Source organism: Myotis brandtii, unplaced genomic scaffold (assembly GCF_000412655.1).
Source record: "Myotis brandtii unplaced genomic scaffold, ASM41265v1 scaffold390, whole genome shotgun sequence".
In the NCBI taxonomy this organism is placed as follows: Eukaryota; Metazoa; Chordata; class Mammalia; order Chiroptera; family Vespertilionidae; genus Myotis; species Myotis brandtii.
Window position 1 is genome coordinate 944351 of NW_005364954.1, and position 20285 is coordinate 964635.

At 51.7% G+C, this 20285-nt stretch overlaps 1 protein-coding gene across 1 annotated transcript in view; it reads left to right on the forward strand.

Annotated features, from left to right (window-relative positions):
- The window catches only part of HHLA1 (HERV-H LTR-associating 1), a 23543-nt gene extending 3440 nt beyond the window's left edge, over positions 1-20103 (forward strand). The window contains exons 2-17 of the mRNA XM_014544989.1: positions 575-674; positions 1983-2042; positions 4077-4133; positions 5066-5146; positions 5847-5930; positions 6021-6104; positions 6572-6655; positions 8262-8318; positions 8417-8503; positions 9016-9261; positions 12118-12357; positions 12790-12858; positions 13187-13261; positions 15335-15491; positions 17150-17232; positions 19709-20103. Of these exons, the coding sequence (XP_014400475.1) occupies positions 596-674; positions 1983-2042; positions 4077-4133; positions 5066-5146; positions 5847-5930; positions 6021-6104; positions 6572-6655; positions 8262-8318; positions 8417-8503; positions 9016-9261; positions 12118-12357; positions 12790-12858; positions 13187-13261; positions 15335-15491; positions 17150-17232; positions 19709-19752 (1587 nt within the window). The 5' untranslated portion in view covers positions 575-595 and the 3' untranslated portion in view covers positions 19753-20103. The remainder of the gene's footprint in view (positions 1-574; positions 675-1982; positions 2043-4076; positions 4134-5065; positions 5147-5846; positions 5931-6020; positions 6105-6571; positions 6656-8261; positions 8319-8416; positions 8504-9015; positions 9262-12117; positions 12358-12789; positions 12859-13186; positions 13262-15334; positions 15492-17149; positions 17233-19708) is intronic.
- The last annotated feature ends 182 nt before the right edge of the window (positions 20104-20285 follow it).

Below are 20285 nucleotides of genomic sequence, written 5' to 3' on the forward strand. Positions count from 1 at the left end.
TTTTTTACAGAGAGGAAGGGAGAGGGATAGAGAGTTAGAAACATCGATGAGAGAGAAACATCAATCAGCTGCCTCCTGCACACTCCCCACTGGGGATGTGCCCGCAACCAAGGTACATGCCCTTGACCGGAATCGAACCTGGGACCCCTCAGTTCGCAGGCCGACGCTCTATCCGCTGAGCCAAACCAGTTAGGGCTAAAATATATTTTTTTTAAAAATAGAGAGAGAGAGATGGTACACAGTCCTCGGCTCCCTCCTTTCCACTGCGCAATAAATCAATGGCTAAGGCGGCCACAAGGCCCAGATGGAGAATTATAAGACCACGGAGCCTCCACTAGCCAGGGTCCCTGAGAGATGGTGTGGAGCGGAGTTTCTGCCCACGTGCAGCGACTATGGGTTACAGATAGGAAATCGACTTTTGCTGTTGAATCCAACCAGGGAGACTGTGGAGCTAATTTGTTCCCTCGGCATAGCCTCCCCTCTCCTAACTATACTGAGCCTCCTCAGCATGTGTTTCTCATGACGCCCAGGCGGTGTTCTCAGGATGGTCTGACCGATGCTTGCTCGTTCCCAGGTGGTCCCGGACGCCGCCAGCATGCCGGGCTTCCTGGTGCGCGGAGCCCGGGGGAGGCTGTGCGTGGGCCTCGCCTGCGCCCTGGGCCTGTGGAACACAGGTGGGTCTGGTCTGGGTGCTGAGCGTGGGGATTCGTTGTGCCTTAGCAGTGGTTCTCAACCTTCCTAATGCCGCGACCCTTTAATACAGTTCCTCATGTTGTGGTGGCCCCCAATTTCATTGTTACAAATTGAACATAATTAAAGCATAGTGATTAATCACAAAAACAATATGTAATTATATATGTTTTCCGATGGTCTTAGGTGACCCCTGTGAAAGGGTCGTTCGACCCCCAAAGGGGTCGTGACCCACAGGTTGAGAACCGCTGCCTTAGAGACGGGCAGCTGTCAGCATTTCAGGCCAGACCCCTCGATGCGTTTGCCCGAAGTGGCAATAATAACGTCCCCATTTCTGGTTTTGGTCCCTGACGTTTTGCAATTGGGCGCCGTTTATGCAACAGAATTCTCTTCACCGCCACTGTTACTGCTCTTGCCCAAACATCGTCTTCTCTTTCCCGGGCCTCGAAGTCAGCTCCCGGCTTCTCCTCGCGTCTCTCCAGGATCCGTTCTGCCCTCACCTGCCTGACTGATCCCCTCAGAAAGCTCATGACGTCACCTTCCAAGTTCCTCCCTCGTTCCTATCCCCTCCAAGTAGTTATCCAGCGACTGCCCACTTCTTTTTGGAGGGGACCTCACGTCTTTACCTGATGGGACCTGACCCTGCCCCCCACTCCTGGGCCACTTCCTGCAACCCCCCACCTCCTTCCTCATTCCCTGAGTCCCAGCACTGCTGGCTTCTTTCGCTTCTTTAAAGTCACGCTCACGTCCATCTCGGACGCTGGGCACTGCTAGCTGTACACCGGACGGCCCCTCCGCCAGTTAACCCACTGACACCCTCTCCCGCCTCAGGTCTCCGCTGGGTGTCACCTCCCAGGGAACCCTTTCAGATCACTGAGATTGCATCAGGCTCCAACATAAGCCCCCAGGTGCCCTTCGAAGTACCTAACGTTGTTCATAATAATATCCCGAGCCTGCATTTTCTGGCTGTCTGCCTTCCCAGCTAGAATAAGTTCCATAGGACGGAGTCTGTATCCATTTATTGTCATATCGCCTTGGCAGCTCACGCACACAAGGCCTATGCAAGTCCAGGTGCTGAGTAGCGTCATCCATCCTTCGGACCATCCCAGCCGGTCGGTCCATATTTGATGACTAAGTGACTGAACGAACAAGCTACGTGTGGGATTGTCAGCCAGCTGCTTCACCGTGCCACACCATCATGTCCTCGTCTTTCACATGAGTATTTTGGGTTCATTCTCTCTGAGGTCATGTCTGGGTTATAATTTTCCTGATGAAAACTCTTTTTGTTTTAGTGGCTGCTATTAAAGGAGAAGCCAAGAAGGAAAAGGTCACAACCTTCCTACCGACAACAGGTAAATGGGCAGGTGCTTCTCCCAGCTCACTCTGTCTTGGGCAAATTCCTTGGCTTCTCGGAGCCTCAGTTTCTCCATCTGTAAAATGGGGATTGTGTCTATAGCTCAAGCTCTAACAGTCGTAGGTACAGTTTCTATGAGTTGCTCATTGCTTTACGGTTCAGGGAACTCCTGGATTCTCCTGATCTTATTAAACCCACAAAGATCTTGATATTCTATGAGCGATGAAAGATTTCACAATGGGAGGTATTGTAATATGCCGCCATCATCGCCTTTGAAATAAGTCCATCTTTCTTTGCAGTTTTTTTTTTTCTTTTTTCTTTTTTGGCATCTGGGCAAGATGGTGAGTGCATTCCAACATCAGGCACACTTCCGGGTCAGGGGCTGGGTTTCTGTTTCTCGCCTTTTGCTAAATGCACGGGGTAAATGTTTTGTATGCTTTTGCTTTGGGGGAGTGAGATGGGCATTACTCTTTCTTTTTAAAATTTCACTTACTTTTAATTAGCACATTCATATGAGTCAGAATGCAAATGGTACAAAGTGTGTAAAGTTGAAATGCTCTCCCAGCCCACCAGAGGACACTGTTTATAATGATTTCTTGTGTTAATTTTCTTTTCTTTTCTTTTTTTTTTTAAAAAAATGTTTATTGTTGACAGTATTACAGCTGTCTCCCATTTTCTCCCTTTTTGCCCCCCTCCACCCAGCCCAGCCCCACCCCAGGCCTTCCCCATGCTATTGTCTGTGTCCAGGGGTTATGCATATAGTATAAACTAGAGGCCTGATGCACGAAAATTCATGCAAGAGTAGGCCTTCCTTCCCCCGGCTACGGGCACTGGCTTCCCTCCAGCACTGGTGACCCAGGCTGCTTCGCTCCGGCCACTGGCCAGCACCCCGGACCCAGGGGGCTTTGCTCCAGCCCTGGCTTTGTTGGGAAGGACATCTGGTCTAATTAGCATATTACCCTTTTATTATTATAGATGTTCTTTGGTTAATCTCTTCCTGTCCCCTCTCCCAAGTTCCTGCCACTGAGATTTGTTACTGTTTCATGCATCCATACCTCTGGATAGATTCTGTTCGTTGGTTTATTTTGTTCCTTAGATGCCAGTTATAAGTGAGATCATGTGATACTGGTCTTTCTCTGACTGGCTTATTTCGCTTAGCATGATAGCCTCCAGGTCCCTCCATGATGCCCCAGAGGGTAAGAGAGCCTTCTTTTCTACAGCTAAGCAGATAATTTCCAATAAGCATGTCCTCCTCTTTAAATGGTAACAACAATTCTGCTGTCCAATTAATAAAAGAATAAAAGGCAATAAAAATACTAAGGGTGAATAAGTATGGAAAGTGCCAATGCCTTCTATTTTAAAGTTACTAGAATGGTGGCCTTTTGGTGTAAAGAGAGAGCACTAGTTGTCGATGGTCTGTCTAAAAAATGTACTTGAAAAATGCTGTGGTAGAGCATCTTATTCAGAAACCCCTGCTTTAGGCAGTTCAAGTCACACTTCAAATATTGTTATCAAAACCCACCCACGGGTTTGTCATTGTAAAAAGGGGGTGGTGGAAATAATTTCTTTCTGGGAAAGCAGTGGTGTTTGAGTAAAGTTCTTGGTCCCAGCCGGCGTGGCTCAGTGACTGAGCGCTGACCTATGAACCAGGAGGTCAGGGCACATGCTCAGGTTGTGGGCTCGATCCCCAGTGTGGGGCGTGCAGGAGGCAACCAATCAATGATTCCCTCTCATCATTGATGTTTCTATCTCTCTCTCCCTCTCTAAAATCAATAAAAATATTTAAAAAATAAAATAGTCAAACGCACAGAAGCAGGAGGGAGAAAGGTAATTGCCAGGGGCTGGGGCTGGGGGAGGGGAAGCAGGGCCATCAGCCAGGCGTGGGCATTAGGAACATCGCTCTCCTTTTTCCCGGGCCTCGTAGTCCTTACCCTTCCAGGGAGCGTTGGGCAAGATGCTCGTAAGGATGTCATCAATTGTGTGAGGCTGTGCTCCCGTGATGCCATTTGAGTCCTGAAAACTTGCATTGCAGGGTCTGGCAATGAGGAAGCCGAGAAGGAAAAAGCCGGGGCTTTCCTTGGTGCGACAGGTAACGAGGCCTTTAGTCCCGGCTGTGACACTGTAACCCAGGAGCACCCGTCTCGGCTTCTCCGGGCCTCGGTCTTTCCATCTGTGGAATGGGCACAAGGCACTTTCTCCACCGGAAGGCCACATGGAAAGTAGTCATTGCAACTAGAATAGTAACAAGTGCTGTGTGATTAAATGGCATCTCATCCACAGCAACGGATCTTTCACATCTCAGCTTTACGTCACTTCCACGGTCGGGGGGCCTTCTCCATTCCCTAGACCAGGTTGGGTGCTCACGGCACCGCATCGTTCCCTGTTTGATGCTCCTCACGTGCCATACACGTGACTCTCCCTCCTCCCCGCTGAGCCACAGACAGTAAAAGCCACCGACGGGGAGCTGGAGACCTGGTCCTTTTCCTTGACCCATTAACCCCACACCTCGCACACTGCTTGGCCCTGGGGGAGTGTTTGTTGAATGAACGAAGAATGGCTGAATGCCTCCGCTTTTCAGAATTCCCTTTGACACGCCCTTCCTAGATGCCACCAACTGCCGTGCGGGCAAGTGGCCTAATATTTTGAAGGCCCGGCTCTCAGCTCTAGGAAGTAGGTCCTGACCCCTTCCTCAGGGGCTCAGATGTGCAAGTTTAGGCAAGTTTCTCTCCCTCTCTGAGCCTCGGGTTCCTACCTGAGTAAAGGGCGAGGCAGACAAGTCCCCGGCATCTGAATCGCCTGCCTGTTCTTTAGAAGGTGCACGTCAAGGCCACACGTGGCCCCAGGAGACCAGAATCTCCAGCGGCGACTTGGAATCGGCCTTTTCACATGGTCCCCAGTGACTGTCATGGCCACCGGCCGGAGGACCGCGCAGTGCAGGCCTCGCAGGCTCCTCCAGCGCGTGGGGCTGGGGTGGGAGAGGAGGCGCCTGAAGGTGAGCCACGAGGACCCCTTCTCTTCCAGAGCTGCCTGCGAGGGCGGTGGACCTGTCCGCCCTGAACCTGACGGAGGTGGTGAACGGCATGCTGAGCAGAGCTTTAAAAGGTCAGCTTTTCTTGCCCAACCAGCGTGGCTCGGTGGTTGAGCTTCGACCTATGAACCAGGAGGTCACGGTTTGATTCCTGGTCGGGGCACATGGCCGGGTTGCGGGCTTGATCCCCAGCAGGGGGTGCGCAGGGGGCAGCTGATCAATGATTCTCATCATTGATGTTTCCATCTCTCTCCTTCTCCCTTCCTCTCTGAAATCAATAAAAATATATTTAACAACAACAAAGGTAAGCTTTGCTTAAAAGCACCATCCAGGCCCACCTCGGCCTTGGGCCAGTTTCTCCGCTGGACTCTGTGACCTGGGGCCCACGCGTGAGCCAGCTCCCCTTGCTCAGAGTGAGGGGGTGTGGTCCTTGCTAACTCGGGCGGGAGGGAAACCCCCGTGCAGGAGGGCTGCCAGCACTGTGAGAGCTGGCCTGTCCCACACGCCAGGTGCCCATTTCCGGTCATGACTGCCTTCAGAGAGAACTGTCCTAGATCCAGGGCCGTTCATTCAACAGTTCTTTACGGAGCACAGAAAATGCAGCCAAGTGACGTGTATTTTTGCATTTTTAAATTTGCTTTTATTTTATTTTTAAGTCACTTTATTAGGTGTTCGCTGTGTTATTAATCTCTGAGATCGGTTTGCGAATGTATGTTGTTATTGACTTTTGTCAGTAGGCGTGTGTCTGTTTCTTTATCTCGGTGTCGTTGGCAGATCGCAAGAAATTCTTCTCCTTGCTCAGCATCACGTCCTACAGCTCCTTCGCCTTCCACAAGCTCTCGGTGGCCGTTTACAACAGTGAGTGCCCTGTGGTGGCCATCACGGTGGGCGGTGCACCCGCAGGGACAGGCGGCGTCAGGACCCTGTGCGGACTGTTTCTCTTCACAGTTTCTAACCTGAAGACGGTGGACCAGGCCAGGTTCCCCACGCGGTACTGCTACTGCTTAAGCAATCGGACCAATGACCTGTCAGGTGGGCGGGACTACCTACTACTTAACCAATCGGACCAATAACCTCTCAAGTGGGCGGGACTACCTACTGCTTATCGGACCAATGACCTGTCAGGTGGGAAATTGTGGGGTGAGACAGGAAGGGTGTTGCAGATCATGTAGAAGTTTGTAGGATAACGGGGGCAAACAAGTCAGCAAAACCATTACTCAACAATGTGGCCTTGCACAGCTCTTTGGGGTTGGCAGACAAGGATTTGGGGGAAGAGGGCAATGGAGGAGAAAGAGGGTTTATCACGGCGGGTCCAAAAAGTGTTCTGGCTGCCGGAAATTAAGACTTTTTAAAATAACGAGTGGCATTTATATGATTGTTAATATTCCTCAAATCACTGAACTGAATCAAACTTGTAAAATTGACTCTGAAATATCCAAATACAATGTAGTTTCCCCTTCAAATCTCAGAAACTGAAAGCTCCACAATCTGTCTTGCAGATTTCACAGCCCTGCTGGTGGACATCATTGGGAATTCCACCAGCTACCTCACCGAGATTTTCAAGTCGACCTCTATCCTCTCAGGTGTGTTTATCTTGAAAACGCTTGGCAAATTTGAGATTTGGCCATGGAGTATAATCAAACCCAGCGGACCACCCCCATCCCTGCCCCAGCCCCCGCCACAGGCCAGGCTCCAGGAATGTTAGCGTAAGTTTAATTTAGACAATCGGTGTAACTCGTTTCAACCACCAGCACCTGCAGGTTCCATCTTCCTGTCAGAGCTATTCCTGGTTCAGAACATTGGAGGACGAATCCAATGCTCAACGTTGGGGGAAATCTAGGCAGATTCAAGGAAACAGTTTCTGTTGGACAGCTATGCTCCCATTTTAAAGATTAGAAAACTGAGGTTCAGAGAGGTTGAATATTTTGCTCAAGGTTATTCAGAATTCAGACTGAGATCTATGTGGAGCCAAAGCCCATGTCTACCGTACAGCTGAGAAAGACATGCCTCATTTATAAGGTGGCATCACATAACCTCCAGGCAATTCCCCTGGGGACCCACTTTGCAAAGCACAGAGTTAGTTAGCAGCCCAACACTTGGGCTCATTAGAAGGATGGTTTGCTGCACTCTGGAGAAACTGCTGTTTTAGAAGAAGGGAGACCGGGAGAGAGAGATAATGATAGATGTCATTAGGTACATGTACCAGGGAGTCTTCTAAAGGCTTACCGTGTATTCCCTCATTGTAACGAGGACGGCACCCTATACAGCTACAACATTTATCACCACTTTACACGTGAAACTGTGGCACAGAGAGGCTAAGTGACCTGCCCAAGACCATTCTGCAGAGAGAGAATTCTAGACCCAGGTGATCTAGGCCTGACGCTCATGCCCTTGGTCACTATGCTAATTCATATGATGATAGTATCACATTAGCGGCAACAATAATAAGTATTATAACTCTTTATGGAGCTTTTCTATCTGTCAGGCATCATATTTAGAGCTTCACGCACATCTCATGGTGTCATCAACACCACCTTTCTAGGGCCATGCGACCACCTGCCCGCAGTCCCAGGGACCAGGATGTTTAGGGACTCAGAAGCTTTCGGACTTGTAAGGGTCTAATAGGGTGTCTGCATTGTCCATGACCCAACCTCTAGCAGCATGAGGGCGGCCTTCTGTCATCAAAGACGCCCTATTCGATTAGCAGAGGGTGACCCTGACCACCATGTGTGAGAGAAAAGACGACAAAGAACCTCACATCTGTCAAGTCAGGTTTGGCCACCAAATGAGTTTGGTACCAAAATGATACAAAACCTCCCATCGTACAGAGATTTGGGGATTTGCAAATTGCAAATAAGGGACTGTGGGATGAGAATGTTCACCATTTTAAAGGTGGGTAAACTGAGTCCTAGAGAGGTCAAGCAATTCGCCCTTGCTCAGGTAGCTAGGAAGTGGCAGGCTGATGTACCCGGGGGAGCTGACCCCAGAGGCCCTGCCCTTAGCCATTTCATTATCCGGCATCCCACCCCCACAGCCCCCCAGAAAAGCAGGGCTGCCTTCAGAGTGAAGACACAGCCTCACTTCCCACAGCACCTGTGCTGGGCATTTGGAGCTTCATTTCATTTTGACCGAAGACGCTGCAACTCCAGAGCCGTTGCTCAGTCTCATGTGCTGCTCGTTGTCTTGCAGTGAGTCAGACGAATGCCTCCGACTGCATCTTCATCTGTGTGATGACGGGGAAGGCAGGTGAGCCCAGCCAGTCCTGGGAAAGTTCTCTGAGCTGAGACATAGACGCAGCCGCCAGCAGGCGGCCCAGATGGAACCTGTCGGTGGGGTCTTTGCAGGACGGAACCTCTCTGACTTCTGGGAGTTGGCGGAGAAATCTCCGGTCATCAATTACACCTTCACCAGCAGCCTGGCCGCGGCTCCGGGTGAGTGGAAACCGCTCAGACCTCAGCTCTAGAGTCTCCAGGCCAGGCTCCCTCCTGGCAAACGGAAAATAGAAGACAGAGCGCTGCCTGCAGGGTTTTATTTAGCTATCCTGGTTAAAAAGGAGGATGTTGCCATTTTAATTTTTGCAAATATCTGAATCCTCAATCCTGGATCCTCCCCCTCACTCGTTCCACAAGCAACTGATGTTGAGTAGCTGCCGCCCTCATCCCCTCAACACCCCCATAGGAGGGCCACCTTCCTCCTGTTTGCCAGGGAGCCTCTCTGGGCTTCTGACAGCTTCGCCTTCTGTTCACTGTGCTTCTGCGCATGGCTTTCTCAGAGGCTGATGTTTTAGATTAGTTTGTCATTCAAGGAGAACCCGTCTTTTTGGTGACATGCGGTGCTGGTCTGAGTCAGGTTTGAGTCTCTGCATCCTAAATATGTGCTGTGCGATGATGACCTTCCAGTGATGCAACAGTTCTTTACGTCCAAAGTGACAAAAATGTTACAGCTGCCAGGGGGACAGCTGTGGCTTCCAAGCTCACACCCACGAGCCAGCAAACACCGCCGAGGACAAGCCCTCCACGCCCAGCCCGGAGCACCGGCGTGTCTGCTCTGGGAGCCTCTCCCTGGACCGAGGTGCCTGATCCTTTAGAGGGAGAGCAGGCGGTGAACACAGACAGGCTTCCTGAACTCCTCGCCACGGCCACGGCCACGGCCACGCCGGGCAGCGTCTCTCCCACCCTCCCAGGCTCGGGTAAGATTTCTCACCCTTTCCTCTCCTGCCCTGTTCCACCCTCCAGTAAATATAGTACAGAGGGCTTCTAGGACCCTTCACCCAGCATCCCCCAAGGAGAATCTCTTACAGACTTGAAATATATTGTAGCAAAAAGGTATTTTTATTTCAGCAAAGCATTTATCAACGTCTCTCCTGAGATTCACACAAAACGGTGAAATGCACTCAGCACTGTATGGCAGGGGTAGGTTAACTCGCAGCTGGCTGGATAATGATGCCAAGAATATGTTAATGACGATGCCGGCGTGAAAAGCTACCGCTGATGGTGGGCCAAGAGCGTCCTCCTTCCCCACCATCTCTGTGGACACATCTGTGGTATTTGCGCTGAAGACGCAAAAGGCGTGCTTATCCTATTTGGAAATAAGATACAACTGGGATGACTCTTTCAGTCAATGAGATCCAGCAATGGACCGGTCATTTACTCATCCATCCATCCACCCGTCCGTCCGTCCATCCATCCAACCATCCACCCATCCATCCATCCATCCATCCACCCGTCCATCCATCCATCCAGATGTAGTTTATACCAGACACCAGGCTGGCTGCTAACAACACAGCTCTGTCAACGTTTCCTTTCTTCCTGAGCTCACAGACCAGGGATAGAGACACAGGCAAGTAAACTGATAGCTGTGATCCAGACTCCAAAGGGTTCTTGTCCCGGAGGCCCAGAGAGGGGCTCCCCACGGAGGTAAGGACTGATAAGTCGGGCAGCGGGCCTAGAAGAACACATAGGCAGTAACATCTCGGACATTCCTTAGAGCAATATTTTTTTCTGATATATAACCTAGGGCACAGGAAACAAAAGAAAAAACAAACAAATGGGGCTACATCAAACTAAAACGTTTTGCACAGCAAAGGAAGCCATCAGCAAAATGAAAAGACAACCCACTGAATGGGAGAACATATTCGCCGCTACATCTGATAAGGGGTTAATATCCAAAATGTATAAATAGCTTATAAAACACACCACCAGGAAAAACCCCAAAGAATCCAATTTAAAAATGGCCAAGGGACCTGAATAGACACTTCTCTAAAGAGGACATACAAATGGCCAGTAGATATATGAAAAAATGCTCCATGTCGCCGATCAGCAGAGAAATGCAAATTAAAATCACAATGAGATATCACCTCATGGCTGTCAGAATGACTGTCATCAATAAATCTACAAACAGCAGGTGTTGGTGAGGCTGTGGAGAAAAGGAACCCTCGTGCACTGCTGGTGGGCATGCAGACTGGTGCAGCCACTGTGGAAAGCAGTATGGAGTTTCCTCCAAAAATTAAAAATGGAACTGCTGTTTGACCCAGGATCCCCCTTCTGGGAATATGTCCTAAGAAACCCAAAACACTAATTCAAAAAATATATGCACCCCTATGTTCATTGCAGCGTTATTTACCACAGCTGCGATCGGGAAGCAGCCCGGTGCCCACCAGTGGATGGTGGGTAAAAGGCGGTGGCGCATGGACACAAGGGCATGCTGCCAGGCTGTGGAGGGGAGGGCATCTTGCCTTTTGCGGAAGTGGATGGGCCTGGAGAGTGTGGTGCTGCTGGCAGTGGGCCGGTCAGAGGGGACGGGGCCATGTGGTATCACTTATATGTGGAATCTAATGAATAGAATAAACTAACAAACAAAATAGGAACAGACTCACAGCTGTCAGGGGGGAGGTTAGGTGAGAAAGGTGAAGGGATTAAGGAAAAAAACAACCACCTCATAGACAGACAACAGTGTGGTGGTTACCAGAGGGAAAGGAGGTTGAGGCAGAGGCGAGGGCAAGGGGGGATAAATGGTGATGGAAAGAGACATGACTTGGGGTGGTGAACACACAATACAATGTACAGATGATGGCTTATAGAATTATACACCTGAAACCGATATAATTTTATTAACCAATGTACTACTGTCGTGAGAGGTGGCTACAGGGGCCGGACTAATAAGGTGGCAAGTACAATAGGGTCTTGAATGGGATGAAAAGAGTCGGGCAGCAGGAAAACAAGGATAGGGAAAAGGAATCAGCTTATTAACTAGTAAAGTCCTCAGTCCACTAGCCGGCATCATGAGACACAAAACTAGGACGCTTTACGGTGTAACAGGGACGTGATTGCTAGTGGCCAGAGGAAGGATAAAAGTCCTCGCTGGATTCCGCACAGAAGTGCTGGCTTTATGTACACAAAACTACACAGCTTTCATAAACTTTTTTTTAAAAGCATCTTTAAGTCAATGAAGCAACATACCGTTTTCTGGATAAGAAATCTGAATATTTTGAAGATGGCAACTGTTCTCAACTTAGAGGTTTAAAATCCTCAAGGGATTTGTTTTGTAAAACTTGAAAAAAATGAATTTTAATCCCTACCATGGGAATGGACAAGCGCAAATCACTAGCGGTTACTTACAAGACCAGCCAGGGAAGGTGTGTCTTCATCACCATCCTCTGATGCTATAGGGTGTCGTTATGATCTCCATTTCATGACAAAACTAAATAGCATTCAGTAACTTGCCCCAAATTTTACAGCACGGGGGGCCCTCTGGGTCCCCTCATCTGAGCCCCATCACCTTTCCACTATGACACCTGGTTGGAAATAATGGCGAGATTGCTGGGGCATCCGAAGGGCTTGGAGATGTTTCTATATTGATAGTTAGGAAATGAACATTTAGTTTGTCCACGTATTCCAGTTCTTGGTCGCGTTTGAGTCCCTAGATTATCTAGAATTACGCAGGCACCGTGCACTTACCCTGCGATTACATTTCCATGTCTTAGCAATTTTATATCCAAATCAAAGTGGTCAAGCATGTAAATGGCCTGTTACTGTCACTTGTGCAGCTACCAGGAGGGCGGCCGGAGCTCCATGGGTGACAGACGGCAGGCAGGCCTGGGCGTCCACACTGCCCGTGCCCCGGGCTCCGACCACCAGCAAGGAAGCGCCTGGAGGGCCTCCCTGGGAAGCGCTTTCCTCCGCAGCGACATCGCCCACAAAGGCCAAGGACACGGGGACCACGGGGAGCCTTTCGGAGCCTCCTGCTGGGACACACGGCAGCCCTTCCCAGACCAGCCCAACCTCGGGTAAGAGAGATGTTCTCCCCCAAGCCCCCCGCTTTAAAAAAAAAAAATTAAAAAATATATATATATAGTTGATTTCAGAGAGGAAGGGAGAGGAAGAGAGAGATAATGATGATCAAATAAGGGACCCATTATGAGTCTACATCAATGATGAGAGAGACTCATGGATCAGCTGCCTCCTGCACACCTCACACTGGGGATGGAGCCCTCAACCCGGGCATGTGCCCTGACTGGGAATCGAACTGTAACCTCCTGGTTCATAGGTCGATGCTCAACCCCTGAGCCATGCCAGCCGGGCTATTTTTTACTAATCGCTGCATCCTCAACGCCCTGCCTGGTCCCTGGCTGGAAAACCAACATGGGCTGCCTAGGACAGGACTGGTGGCCCGGGGCCCCTGAGAAGTGCAGGCTCACCTGTCTCCCATCTCACCCCAGGGACACTCACCCCGGGCACACAGACTTCCAGTCCCACCAAGGCCCCGGCCCCCCGGTATCCACACACAGGTAAGACGTGCGTGCGCTGGGAAGGGGGCCCCAAACCACAGGAAGGAAACCGCTTCGGGGCATGGCCCGGTGGGCCGGGGTGTCAGGAGGCGGACAGCGCCGGCTGTTGTACTTCATTGGCTCCGCAGGAGAACAGGCGGGAGGGCTACGCCTCGCTGTGCTGCTAACTTGCCCCGTGAGCCTGGGCAGATCGCCTCCGCCTTCTGGGTCACAGTTTCCCCATCGATTTCGAGAACTCTTTATCCTTCAGGTGCTGTGATTCTCTGCTTGTGAGGTTAACCCAAGGCCACTTCGTTTGGAATTTTGAGGCCATACTCGCTCCTTGCAGGTGACCTTCTGCGGCCATTGCCCCCTGCAGAGGAGCCAGCCCTGGTCCCGGGACCCCACCACGTTCATGTCTCAAGTACGTCCCAGCACTTGTCACTCCTGTCGCTCTTGTTGGTTTGGGGCGAGGTCGTGCAGCACCGTAAAAAGAGGTGTGTGTGAGCGATCTGGAGTCAGACTCTGGGACCCGCACCCCAGCTCTCCCAGTTCCCGGTGAGGCGGCCCCAGAACCCCGTGCCTACGGCCATATCGCGGGAATAACAACCATCACTCGGGCCCTGGAGACGTCCTGTTCCCCCAGGGCTTTGTCTGAAGGGAGACAATGTGTGTGGAAGCGGCTTGGAACCGGGGCTCCGTGTGATTTAATCCAGCCGATTGTTGTTGAGTGAGCGCCCGGTGAGAACGCGCCGTGCCCTTGGCGAGTGGACGCTGTCCTAACGGGTGCGATGTTAGAAGGGAAGGAGGACAGAATGACTCCGAAATTCAACCCCCACGTTCTGGGTGCACTTGGCCTTTCTTCTGTTTTCAAGGACGCCCCGCCTTCCCCAGCCCTGCGCACTTCATTCGTGTGAAATCCAGACGAGGACAGCCTCCCGGGCTGGGCTGGTGGTCAGAGGCCGGGGCCCGGTTTCTGTGGTTTGTGCTGTGCTTTGGGGTGACCCTCCTCCTTCCTGTGGAGCCGGTTTCCATGAGGGAGAAATGGATCCGAAGGGAGTCCTTCAGAGCTGACTGAGCCTCAGGCCCTCCCTTCCCGGAGGCCTTTCCAGACTGGCCTCCTGATGTCCCCGGCGTGTGTCAGCGAGGCTTTATTAAACGCTGGCGCCTGCCCAGCCTCTGTTCCTATCGCCCCGATGGCCTGAACCCCGCCCTCAGCCTGCCGTGAATGGGCCCCTCACACACAGAGACAGGATTGTGCTGCCGCAGGGAATGGCAGCCCCCCTCCCGGGATCCACAGAAACTCGCCAGCGGTGCAGACGGGGCAGTGGGCAGATGGACCTCGAGAAAACAAGTTGGCTGTGTCTGGATCTTCGCTGTTATGGGCCCTGGAGTCGGCTCCGACTCCCGGAGACCCCGTGAATGAGCAACGGCCGCATGTCCTGTCCTCCCAGCATGCTCAGCTCCTGCAGACTCCTGCCCGTGGCCTCTCTCATGGTGTCAGTCCAGCTCCTAGTTCGTCTTCCTCTTTTCCTGCTGCCTTCGATTTTCCCAGCATGATCATCTTTTGCAAATAACCCTGTCTTCTAGGTCTACCTGTATCTATAGCTATCGCTTTATTTGATCTATACCTACATATCTATGTGTACTTATATAGCTCTATCATCTATCTATGAGAAATCCTATATAATAAAAGGCTAATATGCAAATTGTCCCCTCAGGAGTTCAACCAGGAGACTGGGAGTTCGATCGCTCACTATGACGTGCGCTGACCACCAGGGGGCAGCGTGGAACATGGCGGGTGACCAGCAGCAGCAGGGTGCTGAGGGAGCGAGAGAAGGAGAAGGCAGGGAGGCCACGAGGCAGGGAACCTGATCAGCCCTGATCGCCGGCCAGGCCTAGGGACCCTACCCGTGCATGAATTTCGTGCACCGGGCCTCTAGTCTAAGTGTAAAATAACAGGGTTCTGGCATCTTCCAGTATGTGATTCTGCCCATTCACAAAGTATGCCACCAACTTTCTGACATCCACTCATTCTTCCACTGGCTAAGTATGTATTGAGTTCCTCCTGTGTGCCAGGCACCGGGTCATGCCTATTCTCACTTTCTCTCTGCAGTGATTCTGCAGGGCAGGTCATGTTATCTTCAACCACTTTTAGTGAGTCCTTCCTAGTAAAGAGTGACTCTGCTTTGAGCCCAGGTCTACCTCATTCCCCAGCCCGTTCAGTGTCTCAGATCCCTGTGGGACATTTACTCCTCAGTAGAACCCTGTCTGGTTCCCTTTAGGAACTGGATCCCACTTGTCCTCCTCCGACCTCTCAGACCTGGCGCAGAGCTTTACAGGGCAGCGGTGAAGGACGCCAGGCTTCCCCGTCTGTCTCAGAGCCGCCTGAGGTCAGGGCAGGACCACAGCCACTGAGCACAGAATCTAACAAAGAGAGATCCTGTGCATACATACACTTTTGTTGACTCGACTGGTCTGGGATTGTGTCTTCCAGGGTGTCCTCAGCAGCTCCTCAGAGAAGGGCCCCTGACAGCCGGGCCCCTCCCCGGGGCCGCCCACAAGCTCACCCCCTGCCTGATGGAGCTGTGCCGGTTTTTCCAGCAGTGCCTCTGCGCAAGCCCGAGGAGGGACCCCAGGACGGAGGCCATGAGGTAACCTGGGCCAGAGGCCGCTGGTCCAGCATTTATGCGCGTCCTACTCTGCACAGCTTCTCTGCAGGCACGGACTGCAGATGGGCGACAGGGGCGCCTCAAGGAACGGACTCCCCAGTGAGTTCTTTGCTAGATTGTCACCTTCTCAAGAGCCAGGATGGAACCTTATCCATTTCTGGTCCCCAGAGCCAGGTGCAGAGCCTGACATAATAAGTACAGTTGAGCCGAGTCTAATCGAGTGGAGTCGAGTTGACTTGAACTGTGTCCTACCTGGTGGAATGGTCTCAGAGGACTGTGAGTGGTCCTTAAACCCAAATGCCTCCGCCTGGTGAGATTCGCTAGATGATAATAATCAGAGGACAGGTCTGTTAATAATCTAAATGACAGGTCTTCAGAAACCCCTCGCTGTCATTTGCAGGCCAAATGAGAAGGTTGAACCAAGAAAATTAGAAGGCAGACTCCGTTTTCTATTGAGAAGGAGTAGGTGTGGGCACCTTCCCGCCCGGGGATGCTGACATACTGTTCTGTCTTCTGGAATTTATTCTTGGCTGGAAACCCAGAGCCAAACAACGTAGATAACCAGCTCTGCTCCCCGGTCTGAGGTCAGCCTCCCAGACCTTTAATGTGACTTTCAAAGTCTACTCGTTCTATCCTTCAGCTCGTCCAGGCTCCATGATCCACCGGCTCTGAGCCTCAAGGTCAGGGTTGCAGCCTTTTCCCATCACCCCTTTCTGGCCCTGGTCTTGAGTCCCTTCATGAGTGTGGCTGTTTCCCACACCCAGAGAGGGTGATGAGCAAGACGCACAGGCCCACAGGTGCTGGCCACACGGTGGAGGCATTCCCTCCATGGCGAAGGCAGCGGCGTTCTTGCCGGCACTGCCAGGCTGTGGTGAGAGCGAGTGGAGCTGAAACGGAAGCGGACATTGAATGGTCCCGCACAGGGCCCGGCCGCTGCACGGTGGCTGCTGGCTGCTGGAGATACCCTTGCGGTTGGCGGTGCCTCCTTCTCTCCTCCACTCTCATGCCACGTTGGAACCTCAGCTCTAGCCTCCTTGGTACGTTGTAGCCGTGGCACCAAGTACCCAGTGGCCGTGTCAGCTGTGGACCAAGCTGGACACGTCAAGGTTGTTGACCGAGGTTTGGAGATGTCACCGTGAGAGTATGAGTCACACGCTCACAGCCAAGTACCCCTGGCAGTGGTCATCATTCCACGCGGCCCTCAGATCCACGCTGCTCTTTCTCTGCCATGTGTGTGTGTGTTGGGGGCGGGGGGACAGCCGGGGGAGGCCGAGTGGTACATTTCCCATCTCCCAGAATGCCTTTCCAGCCGTCTCCTGTAAGTTCATTCAATGGGAGATACTGGCAGGAGATTGGGGGACAGTAGAATGGAGAAGCCAAGGATTAGAGAGAAATACAGATGTGAGAGAGATACAGTGATTGGTTGCTTCCTGCATGTGCTCTGACAAGGGCTGGGGATCAGACCTGCAACCCAGTTACATGCCCTTGACTGAGAATGGAACCCATGACCCTTTGGTGCAGGCCAACGCTCTAACCACTGAGCACACTGGCCTGGGCCATTATGACTTTTTAAAATCCTGGTTGTCTCCTAACAGCCACAAAAGATAGCGATTGCTCTCAGCTCTGACTTAAACTTTCAGGTACTGTCTTGAGTTCTATTCCTGGTTTCTGAAGAACGCAACCCACATCTGCCAGGAGGCGAAGAGGGTGCCCCACTCGCGCAGTGAGTACACGGCCGGGCTGTGCTGTGACGGCGATAAAGGCTTCTGGGACAGGGTCTGGCGCTCTGAGTGCGTTTCCTGCCTCCGCAGGGGCGCGGGAACTCACCTGGTCATTGCTATTCCAGACAAGGAGTCTAGGGCAAGCATGTCAAACGCTAACACAGGCCAAATACACGAGGCAGGCGGCCCCCGGGTGCGAGTCTGACATGCTTGGTCTAGGTGTTCCTGATTCCTCTGCACCTAACAGTTTGATATTTGCAGTAGGTGTTAAAAAAGAAAAAAGCTGGAGTCAGGCAGGCTGAGCGCTGCTGCTTTCTGTGTGTGACTTTATTCCTCCCGGGTCCCATGAAGCTAAAAATACAAAGCAAAATATCAGACAGAAGACACCCCCCAGGAATACCCACATTCCCGACCCAAGCAAAGGTATACAAGTAATTCAAGCAAAAGAGGGCACCCCAAGCTGCTGGAAGTGGGGTGTTTGGTCCCTCTCTCCTCCTCCCGATGGCAACGAAGCCCCGTTCGCTCTCAGGGTGCCAGGCATTGGCTTTGTCTTGTCTCCCGCTCCTGCCGACAGAAGTGCCGATCTCGCCTGCCTGGTGCTACAGCCAGTGCCTGGCTGTTCCCTTGTGCCCTCTAACAGCACCGTCTGGTCAGGGGACTCTGGTTTTCCAAAAACCACAGAATTCTATGGAACCCTGTGAAAACGCCTTCCTCATGAAACCCAGTGTAAACATGGTCCCGTCTTGGCAATGTTTTCCATTAGAAAACAAAAAATGTTTAGCCACCCAATCCTTCCTTGTGGCTCTTAAGGGACATCCAATGAATACCATGACGACACTTCTTAGACACTCTTCTTATTCGTTTGCCCCCGTCTTCTCTCCCTTCTACCAGCTGCCATCTCAAAGCCTCATCCATGCTTTATTGTCCACCTACCACTCAGCAGCCCCCTAAAACCACGCTTCCTGGCTCCCCTGTGTCCAGGTGCCTCCTCTGTTTATTTTCATTTCCTTTTGCCTTAATGCTTTCTTCCTTCTCAACACATTCCCTTATTTCTTCTGCAAATCCATCTCCCCACTTCCTCTCTCTCTCTCTCTCTCTCTCTCTCTCTCTCTCTTTCTCCCCCCCCCCCTCCCCCCTTGTTAATCCTCACCTGAGGATATTTTTCCCTTTGATTTTTTAGAGAGAGTGGAAAGGAGGGAGGGTGGTGGAGGGAAAGAGAGAGAAACATTGATGTGAGAGAGACATATCGATTGGTTGCCTCCCTCGTGCACCCCAACCAGGGCTGAGGATTGAACCCTCAACCCTTCAGTGTGTGGGCCGACACTCTAACCACTGAGCAACACAGCCAGGGCTGTCTTCTCTTTCTATCATCGCCTTTTCTCTGCAGCACAAAACCCAAGCCTGGGAGTGGCACGTGGGGGCTCAGCAGTCAAAGGAGAAATCCCTTTCCCTGGCGCAGGTAGAACTGGGAAATCTTGCCAACTACTGATAATTGAACCAGTGTCCCGGTGCACGGATTCGTGCACATTGAAAGGCAATTAATTAGAAGAAATATTTTAATATCGCTATTCCTGTCTTGCTAATGAAAAGAAAATAGGATTTCACTGAGTCTCCTATCTACTTACTCCAGGACTTCTGTGAGGATCAAATGAGATGAGGCACGAGAAAATGCTTCACAAACATTTGGTTAAACTGTGAAATGTTTGCATCTGGCTACAAAACAAGTCGGGTTCCTGGGCTGAAGAAACTCCAAGGAGGCTAGCCGTCGCTAGGGAGAGGAAGCTGGGCATTGCTATGTGATGTCATTACCCGGTGCCCACAGTGACCATTTCCAGGCTGGGCTGGGTTGTGGGTCGCATTTTGCACCATGGGGTCTTGGAGCGTTAGCTGCGATTTGGTGGCTGTCACTGTAGGGTGGTGGCGGGGCCTGTGTCCCCCTTGGGGGAAGCCGAGTGTTGGTTTGTGGGTGCCAGGTCCGTGGTGCCGTTTATTTTTAAATGGTCAGTGTGCATCATGGCAGCTCCTGCGTTGAGAGTCTGCCCCCTGGTGGTCATTGCGCATCATAGCTACCGGTTGGCGGACAGACACTTAGCCTTTTATTTATATAGATAGCTCTTCTTTTGTCCTGGTCACATTAAAATCGGTACACAAACAACATATTACATTTACGGAGCAGCACAGGAATGAGTTCAGATTACTTTTATGGAAACTGGGGAGATGTGTAGGTACAGCGGGCATTAGAAAAACATCACTGAACAGAGAGCCGCTTTCGACTCAACTTTGCTGCTAACGAGCCAGGGGGTCTTGCCCACGTTCTTTCTAATTGTGCGGGGGAAGGGAGGGAGTCTGGGCAGCTCCCTGCCAGTCCCTGCCCCTGGCACACACCGCCCCCTGGGAGAGCCGGTGCCGTCAGAATTGATGTCTTTGTGGCATCTCCTCCTCAGCCCTTGAGCTCCCTCTTCTTCTTTTCTTTTTCAGCCTTAAAACAACGATGCCTGGAGAACATCTGCAGGTCTGTGTGAGCCTTGAGAGAACAATGGGACCTCACCATGAACCCAGCCATCTCTCCACCCTGGCCCCTGGCCCCTGGCCCCAGTGGGCTGCACTGGCAGGATTCACCCGGCCTCAGCTAGACCAGGGGTGGGGAACCTTTTCCTGCCCAGGGCCACTTGGATATGCACAGCACCATTGGAGGGCCATACAAAATGGTCAGCTTAACAATTAGCCTGCTGTATTGGTCAAGCATGTAATTATCTCCCCCCCAATGCCCCGGCAGGCCCAGACCTAATGATTCTGTGGCTTTACACCAGCGGTTCTCAACCTTGGCTGCACATTAGAATCACCTGGGAACATTTTTAAACTCCTCCGAGATGAGGCCCAGAAATCAGGATTTTAAAAAGATTCCCAGGTGATTCTAACGTGCAGCCAAGGTTGAGAACCACTGCCTTATACAGTCCTGGGCGGGGCGTTCCCACCCTGATAGATCACCAGCTCGTTGGAAGCGGTTCCTTTGGAAGAAGCATTTCTTTCTCTCCCGTGAACCTGCGGGAAATAT